We start from the raw sequence: 11,563 nt of genomic DNA on the forward strand, positions 1-11,563 counted from the left end.
ACAGAGGGATTAAATGAAAATGCCGTAATAAATTTAGTTGTATTAATTTGAGCCAGAAGAAACAGAGAAGTTTAATTACCAAGGCTGAACTGGAAAACCTCAAAAACTGCTCCTGTACGGCTTGTGTCTGCTTTAACTCCTCTGATAAATTGGATACTTTTACAAAAAAACAGCTTAAGAGTTTGCTCAGTAACATTTTATCATTGGAGAACTGCAAGCCAAGCTCATCACTCAGTGAAGAAAATGTTTGCCTAGAGAAAGGAAAAAAAGACTCGGGTTTCTGTTTCCTTCTGAAGTCAACATTTAAGTCAGCTGTCAAAAAATCTGGTCTTTGGGTTGACTTTAGTAAAATCTGAATTGCTCAAGTTTCTCATATAAAACCACAGATAAATGCAGATTAGACAAGTAAACCTTAATACGTTCCTGGCTATTATATTAGCCAAGTATACCTTAATTCGTCCTTCTTCTGTAGGGCGTTTTAGATAAATACATGTTTATGTTACACTGCTAACACTAATGCCTACTTTTAAATATTTTCAGATAGATGGTACTAGGACCTTCCTTTTGCAGAAACAGTATCTTAAGGAAACAACCATGAATGCTATGCGACCTCCTAGGGGTTGTTAAGCAAGTCGTTGAAGGGCAATGAATCTTTAATCTCCAGCAGACAGATCTCTCTAATCTAGTTATTCCAAATCTGACAGCTCAGATAGTTGTGGCTTCTCAGGATAACTGCCGAAATTCTATAGAACACAAAGTGGGTGCAACACCCTCTCTGTACGTAACTGGCGAACCTTCAATTCACAGCAAGGCTGGACACCAACACGTGCCACCACCTTGCCTTGCTTTAGATCTGCTGGTCTTCACCATTTTGATCCAAAGACTTCAATGAGTTTCACAGATCTTTAGATGTTAAAAAAGTGCCCTGTCTACTATACAGTGGTATAGAAGTAACGCTGACAGTTAAGAAGTTGCTCGGTCACCACCTCCAGGCTTGCTGGAGCTCGGGGTAGGTCTTTTGGCTCTCTCCTAGCAGTGTGATCCTCCTTATTTCAGCCTCAGGGAAGGGTTTGCAGCGGATGTTAGTGAGAACACCCACTTTACACAATGTATGGGGACATCACAGAAAGTCTTTAAAGACAGGTGTGGTAAAGGACAGAGATTTGCTCCGGTTAAAGGTGTGAAGTTTTGAAGGAACTTTCTAAATCTTGCACCAAGTTCGGCAGGGATCCTTTTCATCTGCTAAATGCCAAACAACTGCCCACTTATGTTCAAGAGAAGCTCTAACATGTGAGCACTGTATTAGGGAGACCACTCACGTTGCAAATTACTTATAACACGCCCCCACAGGAGCCTTCATTTCTTGGCCTATCCCTTGCCTGCCTGAAGCTGGGTCTCCTCCGGCCACCAAGCTTCCTAAACTCTCTGAGGCCATGGGGAGGGCCTTGGCCAGGCACCTCCGTCTCACTGTCTCCTCACACTGCTGACAAACAAGCCACTCTGGTTGAGACAGGGTTCTTGGGCAAGGAGAAGGTTATGAAGGTTGTATGGCATACAGTGAGGAGAGAAATGGATGGACATGTTTTGATCTCTGCGCTTTCTGTTAACATCTCTGTTTCCTCCAGGAAATCTTGTCTCAATCTGACCTGCAGTCTGAAAAACAAGAGTCGGGTTTCCTCTTGTTTGGTGGCTCTTTTGACACTCCAAACATAAGAAAAATAACACCCGGAAATAGATATGTGCCTGTTCTAGACACACTTCGGAAAGCATTTACCTCCTGTGCAGCTCTTGCATGATGAAAGGTTTTGCTAAGAAATGTCCATTTTGGGTTAAACAGAACTCTAAGTCTGAGACAGTTTTGTTTATATCATTTACATTCAGTAATGCCTTCTTGGCACAGAAACCTCTGCAATGCCTGCCAAAGTTTAAAAGAGGCAAAGCTAAGGTCGCTGTCAGAGGTAGAAACAATACATCATCTGCCCAGAACGGGCCCCTCGCAATGCGCTCAGGGCCTCAGTTCCTGCACTCACGGGAAGGCAAAAACTTTTATTAAATTGAATATAGTGAGGAAAATAAATTATTTCTATGTACTAAATGACAGGCTGGAATTTCATTTTGTGACTCCAGATTTTAGACAGTTTTATCTATGTTTAAAGCCACCCTCTTAATCAATTGTGATACAGCACAGCTTGAAGTGTGATCTGCGCAAGTAAAGCTAAAACATCACAATCTGCTTCAGATAAATTATAAAATAACAATTGAGTAATCTAGTTTCCAAGTAGATCTAAGGAATTTTTTTTCCCCAAGATGGGACTATTAGAGGAATGAATCTATTATTCTATGAATTTCAGTTGCCATGTATGTTTGAGAAAGATGGTCATAAAAGAATGCCTCTGTATTTCAAGGATCAGTGATGCTCAAACCCTCTTAAAAAATCTTGCTAGTCCTCCATTTTCAGGATGCAACAACTGTAGAATAGTTCCTTTGCTTTCCTTTCAGCCACAGATATCCACAGCCCTAATGACTACTTACAAATAGTTGCCCAGCAGGCTGTCTTAGTGTGAAGAAATACAGGCTCCAACTCCCCTGCTACAATCACTTAGACACCTGGAGCTCCTAGTAGCAAGAGAAATCTATGAGAGCAATCTGATTCCATTTAAGTGTTTGCTTAGTTGGCAATTAGCTGGATGAGGTGTAAATACAGATTTCCAGATACCCACGATCCTTCTATGTAGGGTATTGCACTTCTGTTCATTCAAAAGAGACACCAAATCCTGCCACGTGCAGGGAAGTAGGGGTGGGTGGCCATTTAATATAGCAGGAATGTATTCCTGCTTTGCATATGAGCTCAAGCTCTGGATCATGAGGGCATTTGCTAATCTTTAAACTAAATCTGTAGAAACACAAGATGTATTTCTTTAGACATAGGTTTGGAGATCAGTATCTCCTATTAGCAGCAGCTGAAAGAGCTAAGAAAAAAGATCTACAAGAGGCTTCTTAAAATTCCTCTTTGTCAAAGTATCAGACTTGTTAGTATTTGCTTACATCAAAACACATGACAGGGGCTGGGATTGTAATATGTTAAATCTTAAAACCTACCAAAACTTCCCACAGCTGTGCTGGTCTGGCTAGACAGTAAGGGACATGGACAAAGCCCAGGACTCATAACCCTGCATTTATTCTGCTTTCCTCAAGTGAACCTGTCTATAATTTTAGGTTCTACTTTTAGTAGATCACAGATTGTTTGTAATGGTTCTGAGAATAAAAACCAACTTTCCGGAAAAAAAAAGCGATCTAAGTTTTGACACGTACGAAATACTGTCTGAATTATGTCAGCATTACTTTAAGATCTGAATAGCTTTGTAAAATGTAATTAGTTCCTTTGATCCATTATAACTACTCTGGAACCCACACAGAACCTAAGTAAACTGCCATGAAGCAAAGAATTATATTCTCCCCATTTAATTTAATCATTTAATTGCGGCTTACTGAAGGAGGAAGAAGAGCAATTCAGGAGAGTAGCAAAATGGGCATCAGGCTGCTGTCGATTTTTCTGGGGAAAAGAAACTGGGGAGAGGTACAGATATTAACTATGACATTTTATTAATCGGTTCAGAAACTTGAAGGTGATAGCCAGTAACACTTGCTTTTGTTTCTATGCAAATACATAACATCAGTATTGTATGATTTGGCTTTCTAATATCTGTGCCTGCATCTTTTTGCAACTGCACTGTGTCACTGTTTTTCATGCTTCTTGAAGTAGCACAGAAAAGATTCTCTGGTTTAAATTTCACTTAAATCGGGTTTCAGAGTCCTCTTATGGCCCACTTAAACTCTGATCTAGAAAACTTTTCTCTGCACTAATCCTCACCTTGTATCTGTCAATAACATGCAATATTTTGATAAAAGTTGTTTGTTATCTATCTTGTGCGAGTCCACAAAATCCCCCAAATAATCAACAAAACAAAAAAGGCCCGGGGGGGAGGAGGTGTGTGTGGTGGGAGGAAGAGGGGCTTATGGATAAAAGCAGTTAAGTACACATCTTGGTTATTTAGTTTGTTCCATACACTTCATAAATTAATATATTGGTTCAATTCAGACTGAGTTGTCTGATCGTTTGTGTAGTTCATTGGAGAAGGCTCGTCCTTTTCTATTCTGAATAACTGAGTCTGTGTCTGCAGAGCAAAAGAAGAATGGATGAAAAATCATTACCCAACACACAGTTACATCACCCCTTTGTTTGGGTGCTTTGGCATGGAAGACACTGTAAACGCATAAAAAACTGTAAATGAAAGCTCTGTGTATAAAATATAATTATAACAAGAATTCTATGTGCTTTTGCCTCCAATTATAGGTTGGGATGATTTTTTATGTATTGCCTGACAAGCTTTTCAAGACATGGATGTTTTTGTGAGGCAGAAAGTGCGTGCCAGTGCTTCTCTCAATGAGGAGTTTGCATAAACATAAAATCCCAAGTGATTTAAAAGAGTTGGCAATGATTTTCAACTAATGAGGAGTAATATATATAATTGGTCTATTTTCTATTGCTAGCTTCTTTTTTTTTCCTTCAACCTATCAAAAATAAGTCAATAGTAAAGCAGAAAGCCCATATCCCTCTCCTAGAAGACCTGATTTACTTTCAGCAATTAATATTTTAGTTGTTGCCAGATTTCCAAACATGGTTCTGATTCTGATGTGAAAACAAGTAGCTGCAGAAGACTACGGTGGATAATGCTTCTGTTGTAATGAACTAAAGCCCAGCTGTCACTCATGTTCAAATTAGTTAAAGCCAGAGGTAGGGCAGGTGTGCTGCAGAGCTACGGCAGCATTTGCTGGGTGTGGGGGCAGTTTGAGGGTAAGAAACAAAACAAGAGGCTCTAGCTGTTGGAATAAATTCAACACATCTTTTTCTTCTTACTTCTGGGAGCTTTCTGCTGTTCTTATTCAGGTAAGGAAGCCAGAGTAAAAGCAATGTAATTGTATTTAGAATGCTTAAGTGAACCAAATTTGGCTCTTGTGTATTTCCCCCTGCAGTCAAATTGCTATTAGGTAATTCAGCCTCAGTGTGAAGAGTAAGAAAAGAGTATCCACCATATGCACTGCAGTGCATTTACAAAATCCCACGTAAACAAAAAACTTAATCCTGGAGAATAGAGTAGTCTAAAGCCATACCTAGGCAATACAAATGCAACAGTGTAATTTGGACAATAACTTCAGTTTCACACTTCTTATACTAGATATAGATCTTATTTTCAGACTCCACTTCCTAAAATACATTCACATATGGGGTTTTTTCTTCCCTGGCAAAAGAAGGTGTTTTCCAAAGACTACAGAAGTAGCAAAGCAGGCGGCCACGGCTGCAGAAATAAAAACGTGGAGCAAAAGAGAATGATTGTAGACATAAACCTCTGAATTTCTGCATTTTAAAGCTAATGTCCAATTGGAATTAGAAACAAAATAGCTGTTAGCTCAAATACCTGTAATATGACCTGAGATTTTGAGACCAGAATAGTGTGGGCTGTGAAAGCCAAGTTTCGTGTGCTAAGGCAGTTTCATCAAAAGGGCTCTGGAGCTCGTTGTGTGGGAGGATGGAGGAGGCTGGCGTTGCCAAGATCTCCAAATGCATATTGTCCTCTGATTAATAGAGATTCAGCTCTCTGGGATCTCTTACGAGGACTAATGTGAGAATTGTCATTTAACTTCCTGAAAAGCAATTTGAAATTACTTGACTGGCACTATAAGTAGCCACAAAATATCTGTAGTGTACAGTCATCCTGAGGCAGAAAGCACAAGCTCCTCCAGTGCTGGAATTGTTGTGCTAGTGCCTTTTAAATAAAATTTGAAGAAGGATAAAGGCACTGAAATGTTTGTAATTGCACAAAGAATAGTGAGAAAAATGAAAATGAGGAAATCAATCAAATAATCACTATTAAAGGATACTTTCATGTACTGCAGGCATCACTGCAGTACTCTATCAACAACTATGCTTAATAGGAGGAGATAATACTGTGGTTGTTTAGATTGCAAGTGAGAAAGCAAGAACTCCTGACTTAGGAGCCTAGCACATTAAGCACTCTGTGGATCAAAACCATGGTCTGTGATAGAATAATTGTATTAATTTTGTATTACACAAAATTAAAATCAGGCATGTGTTGGAGCATATGGCAATTTCTGCTAATCTGCATCTCTGTTGTGTTTGCCCCCAGACCATACTGGTTGCGAGCAGCCTCTTATATGGTGTTTTGTGCTCTCTTTTAAAACTTTTAATCATGGCTGTTTTCAGAGAATTGCACTTAATTTATATTCTTCTGATATTATGAAAATGGAGATTTTTTTAATCATATAATAATCCTCCAAATAAATTCATCTAGGACAAATAACTGATCTTTCTTCATCAAATATCACTCTAGTGTGTATCCCTCTAATTCTGTGAAAGACAAATGGACAACAAGTTTGATATAAAATATATTTTCTGTAGAACTGCCAACTTCCTTCCTTACATTTTTTGTTCTTGACAGTGTTTCATAGGTTTTTTGTTGTTAACTTATGAATGTCACTGTCTTCTTTGGGAAGCTACCTAATCTATCCCAGTATCTATCCCAGTGCTGCAGACCTGCTTTTGTTTCACAGGGATTTTGATGTTACTTTCCACAGCACACTCTGTAAGCTTTAACTCCATTGATTTTCTTTTCAACTGAGTAATCCATACCTTGCTGTAGTAAACTGAACTACCTTGTGTTCTCTCACAATTAGCTTCCCTCTTGCCTATAAGGGCTGGATCTGGAAGTCTGCAAGTCAGAAACATGAGCTACTTTTTGAAAACGGTGATTTTTTTTCTAATCTAGTATATGCAATTATTTGTGCTTAAATAAAATAAGGTTTAGATTCAGAAAGTGGCTGCCATAGAGGTTTCTAGAAGGACTTTCCCTCTTGAAAGACACACAGTACTGCACATGGGCAAAGAATTCATTAGGACACAGCCTCCTTCTCACAGGTTGTGCTGCAATTAGCACTCCAAGTTCTGAGAAACAAGCTTAACTATTATAATATGATAATTTCTAGTTACTGGTCAATGTCTCTTCTTGACCAAAGCTAGCATTGACTTGGTATGACCAAAGCCATTGTTGACCCCATAGGATGCCTCCTGTGAGTATAGAAAAATACCGTATGAGTCTCTTGCCCCTTATTCTAGGTTTCTCAATTATATCCCTCAATGACAAAGCCACAGATACCTGGCTGTGTCTCAAAGGCATTAAATTCCATGCAACCAGGCCCACAACAAAGCCTCAAATACTTGGCTCTGATGGACGGTGTTATAATGAGGGTGGAGCTCAGTTCAGTGGCCAATTTATTGCATCTTAATGTTCTAACATGCTTTCATTTCATATCTAGGACAATAAATGCTGCAGTAAAGTTTGGTTTAAAGCAGGTCTGTTTTGCAAAATGAGTCTCGCATATGAAACAAAACACTCTTTGTTGCTTTACTGTTTAAACCTTTATTATTGCTTTTTTTCTCTGGTACAATGGGCTTTTATGCACCAAACAGCTGTGTTCATCATGTTTATTTAGAAGGCATCCATTGTAGTGGAAAAAGTCTGGAGGACAAAAATCTTGGTGAAGTACAAGACCACTCTGTGGGTGCTGGCACTTTTATTTTTTTCTGTCCTGTTCCTTTGGTCAGTATGCAAGTCACATACACAGGCACTGCCATGCAGACTTTCAAACCTGGTATAATAGCAACTTTTCACAAGTGCTGTCTCTTATTCCAAGTGTTGTCCTCCAGAAATTTTCAATCGCAAGGCAACATAGAGGAGGCACGACTATTTTACACACTATGATCCTATCATTTCTCAATCTGTTGCTATTTTGGCCCCTCATTAGGTCACTTTCCAAATATTGTGTACAGCTATGTGTCAATCATTGTCACAGCTCAGCTCCAGCCTAAGCCAACCCAGGACAAAACTCTGAGGGGAAAAAAAAATGCCAACCAAAGCAAGCACCGTGTAGAAAACAGTCAACAGTTTAACTGTGGAAAGCTATGTGTTGTTCCAAAGATAGCATAAGCCCACTTGATGCAAAAGCAGCATACAGTACTAATGTGCTCCAGAATAATTTTACGCAGTTGAAATATGTTGTGTATACCCAATGGCATGTGCAAATAAACAGATGTTAGAATCTCAAGAATTAAGAGCATGACATTGTCGGAAACTCTTGGGTGGCTCCTGCCAAAAAGAAGTCTAGTTTCCAGTTTCTGGAAAGAACAGAGCACCTAATATGTTGACAGAACTTTTTCTGAACAACAGTATCTCTAGCACCTTCTAAACCCTTGAATGAAAGCTGCTGTATAAGCAGGCAGTGTTAGCCTGGGCAACTAAAGGGTTCCTCACTTCCTTCAGGGTATATCCAGAAGGGTAAAAGCACTCCCATGTCCCCTTCCCTCTTTTCAGGTTACCATGCAGTAACACATAGTTCAAGTAAATACTGGAAACATACAAGTGTCTCTATCAGCCACATAATCAATGCTACTGTTACAGGCTGGAAAGTGAACTGCAACAAACAAACGTGCTTGAGCTTTTAAAAATATTAAAATATCTGTATAGAATGAAATGGCTTCTTTCCTGAATGCTGAATGCTCTTGGCTTTCTACAGAGCCAGCATTCTCAGTTATTGTTGTTCAAGTGCCTCAGAAAACTGTAACGAAGTTAGAAAGAGCAGAATAAAGTTGCATCCATACAGCATATGGATGATAGGAATCCACTCAGAAATGCAGCAAAGGTGACTCCTGGGATGCAAAAGCAGTGCAGCTGGGGGGGAGGCTGCAAAGGGGCTGACTACATGGAGCTGAGGAAGGGGGAAGGCCTGGCATACTAGGGAAACGAATTTCCAGAATAAAGGAGAAAAGTTTTGGGGAAAAAAAGTGGAAAGAAATGTAAGCCAAGTGGAAAGGGAGTGTGACAAAAGGATTAGCCTCTACTTGCACACAGTATAGTAAAAGCAGAAAATGACCTCTGAGAACTGTGAGGGAAAGAAAACTGTTTCTCAGAGACTGTTTCAAAGGCTTCCTGAATGCAGCCTCCATTTACTTGTTTCTTCCTTTTTCTCCCAGGAAGAAAAAGGACCCGCTGTGAGCAGAATGTATCCCGACCTGAAAAAATACAGTCTTGAACGAGTCCCACTCTGGAATCCATGCAAGGCCAGACTCCTGGAGTCTTATTGCTACCTGGACACCACAAATCTCATAAGCCAAGCAGAAAGGGGCAAAATCTACAATTTGTTCCCAACAGGTAGGTAGCTAATAGTTCAAACTGCACCCCTTGCTAGTCTTTTTCCAAAATCAATGTGCTTGCCGAGTCTGTGTTTTTAAACAAGATGTGCCGTGTTGACCTTAATAAGATTAGGTACATCAGTTTGAACGGGTTGCAAACTATATACTCTCAAAAACAGTGCCTATTTTGAGACTTCATGTGCTCTGTGAAACTCTTAAAGACTTTTTAATTAAGTGGAAAAGAATGTGTGTGTATAACTCTGGATCTTAACTGCTAGCAGCTATAATGTGACACCAATTGGGGAATTTGATTTGGTTTTAATTAATAACCCCATGCCTTTGCTGACAGAACAGGAATGTGTATTTTGACTATTTCAAATTGATGTTTAACATAAATGGCGCTGGAAGAACTCTGAAATGTCATTCTGTGGGAAGTGCCAGAGCAGGCTGGGATGCATAGTCCATCTAACCCTTGTCAAACAGAGCCACCGTTGAATGCCTCCGGCAAGAGACCCACAGTAGCGTGCAAAACTGTAGTTGGATCTTTTCTGGAGAGGCTGTGAGCTGTGGTGTGTGAGGTGCCACCTTGCAGTGTCTCTGCACATGTGAAATCCCTCCAATGCAGAAGTGCTTGACCTCAACAACTTCCTGTGACAGAGAGTTCCACAGCGAATTGTCTTCGCATACTCTAGCTTTTTAGCTTCCTTCCCTCTGGTTCCATTTAGCCTTGTTCTTGCGTTATGAAATGCGCACACAACTTTTTTCACTGCTTTTGTCACGTTCCTGTTCATGTTTCTTCCTTTCAAACAGTGCCGGTCTCATCTCTCTTAAGCTACACGTATTCTCATACCAAGCTTTGTAAATATCACTTTGAAAGAAAACAAACAAACAAACAAACAAAAAGGGGGCGGGGGGGGGTGGGTGGAGGGGCGGTGGTGGTATTTTTGCACGTTGTGACGGATGTAGCACTTTCTGCCGCGTCCTGCCTCTCGCCCCTCCGGCCGCGTCCCGGCCGCGCACGGGAAATCGGTGTAACCATTGACCAGACTGTCAACACGGGCGCCCCGCGCCCCGGCGGGCGGCGGGAGGAGGCGGCGGCTGCGCCAATGCCGCGGCGGCGCCTCGCCCCGGCCCGTTAGCGGGACGGGCGGCGGGGGAGCGCCCGGCGGGAAGGGGCCGGGAAGGAGGAGCAGGAGCGGGAGCCAGCGCGGCCGGCCGGGCCGAGCGGGGCGCGGAGCGGAGCGGGGCTGCCCCGTGCCGCGGGCGGGCTCGGTCCCGGCTCCGGGAAGGGGGCAGGAGGCTGCCGAGGCATCATGGCGGTTGTGTCCCGGGGGGGCCGGGGGCTGCGCGCCGGGCGGCGGGGCAGACTCACCTCGCTCCGCTGGAGCTGGAAGAAGCTGTTGAGATAGCTGGAGCTGAGCGAGGAGCTCAGCTCCGGGGTGCTCTTGGTGTAGCCGAGGTCGGGGTGCTGGGACGAGGAGGGCTCGGGTCTGAAGGCATCGAAGGCGCTGGCCTGGTGCGTGTCTTGTAGCGAGAGATAGACCCAGTTGAGGAGCTGGGCGGGCTGGTACACGGACGCGGCGCTGGTGTCGATGGTTGACAACAAGCTCATCTTTCCCCCCGGCTCTGCCGGCGCGGCTGGCCCCGCGGTGCTGCTCCCGATCCCCCCGCTCCGGCAGCGCCGCTCTCCCGTCCCTGCCCGGGGCGCTTCCTCCTGGCCGCCCGAGGAGAGGACGGGACGGGCCGGGCCGGGGGCTCGCAGCCGCGCCCCGCGCCGCTCTCGCTCTCCTAAGGCCGGCGGCGCCCGCCCAGCCCCAGCGCTCCGCGCAGCACGGGCATCGCTGCCGCCGCCCGCGAGCTCCGCACGAAACTTTCTGCGCGCTCCCTCCCGCCGGCCCGCCCGGCCGCTGCCTGCCCCGCTATCTGTCTTTATTCCCACTCCCGCAAGGCAGCGGCGGGGAGGGGCTGCGGGCGCTCCGGCGGCGGCGCCGCGCCCCCATAGGCCTCCCGGCCGCCGCGGGGGTGCAGGGGCGTCCCGGCGCCGCTCCGCCCCCGCCCTGCCCCTGCGAGCGGCGAGGGAGGGTGAGCGGCGGAGGTCCCGGGCCGATAGCGGGGGACACCCCCGGCCCCTGGCTGCTCGCCCGCCCCAGTCGCGCCGGCTCCCTTGCTCGCTCCTCGGCCTTTTCCTCCTTCCTGGAGATTTTTGCGCCAAACACGCGCAGAGCCGTCCCGAGGGCTCCTCGCTGGGCCCTTTCGGGCTTGTTTTTAACTCGACAAGTTTCGCTCGAGTTTACCCAG

At 44.0% G+C, this 11,563-nt stretch overlaps 1 protein-coding gene across 1 annotated transcript in view; it reads right to left on the minus strand.

Annotated features, from left to right (window-relative positions):
- ZCCHC24 (zinc finger CCHC-type containing 24) overlaps window positions 1–11,037 on the minus strand; it is a 107,830-nt gene extending 96,793 nt beyond the window's left edge. The window contains exon 1 of the mRNA XM_027880301.1: window positions 10,638–11,037. Coding sequence (XP_027736102.1) covers window positions 10,638–10,877 — 240 coding nt within the window. The 5' untranslated portion in view covers window positions 10,878–11,037. The remainder of the gene's footprint in view (window positions 1–10,637) is intronic.
- Between the last annotated feature and the right edge of the window lie 526 nt (window positions 11,038–11,563).

The sequence above is a fragment of the Empidonax traillii genome, unplaced genomic scaffold (genome assembly GCF_003031625.1).
Source record: "Empidonax traillii isolate 1590-97213 ecotype Southwest subspecies unplaced genomic scaffold, ASM303162v1 scaffold67:size1865537, whole genome shotgun sequence".
Taxonomy (NCBI): Eukaryota; Metazoa; Chordata; class Aves; order Passeriformes; family Tyrannidae; genus Empidonax; species Empidonax traillii.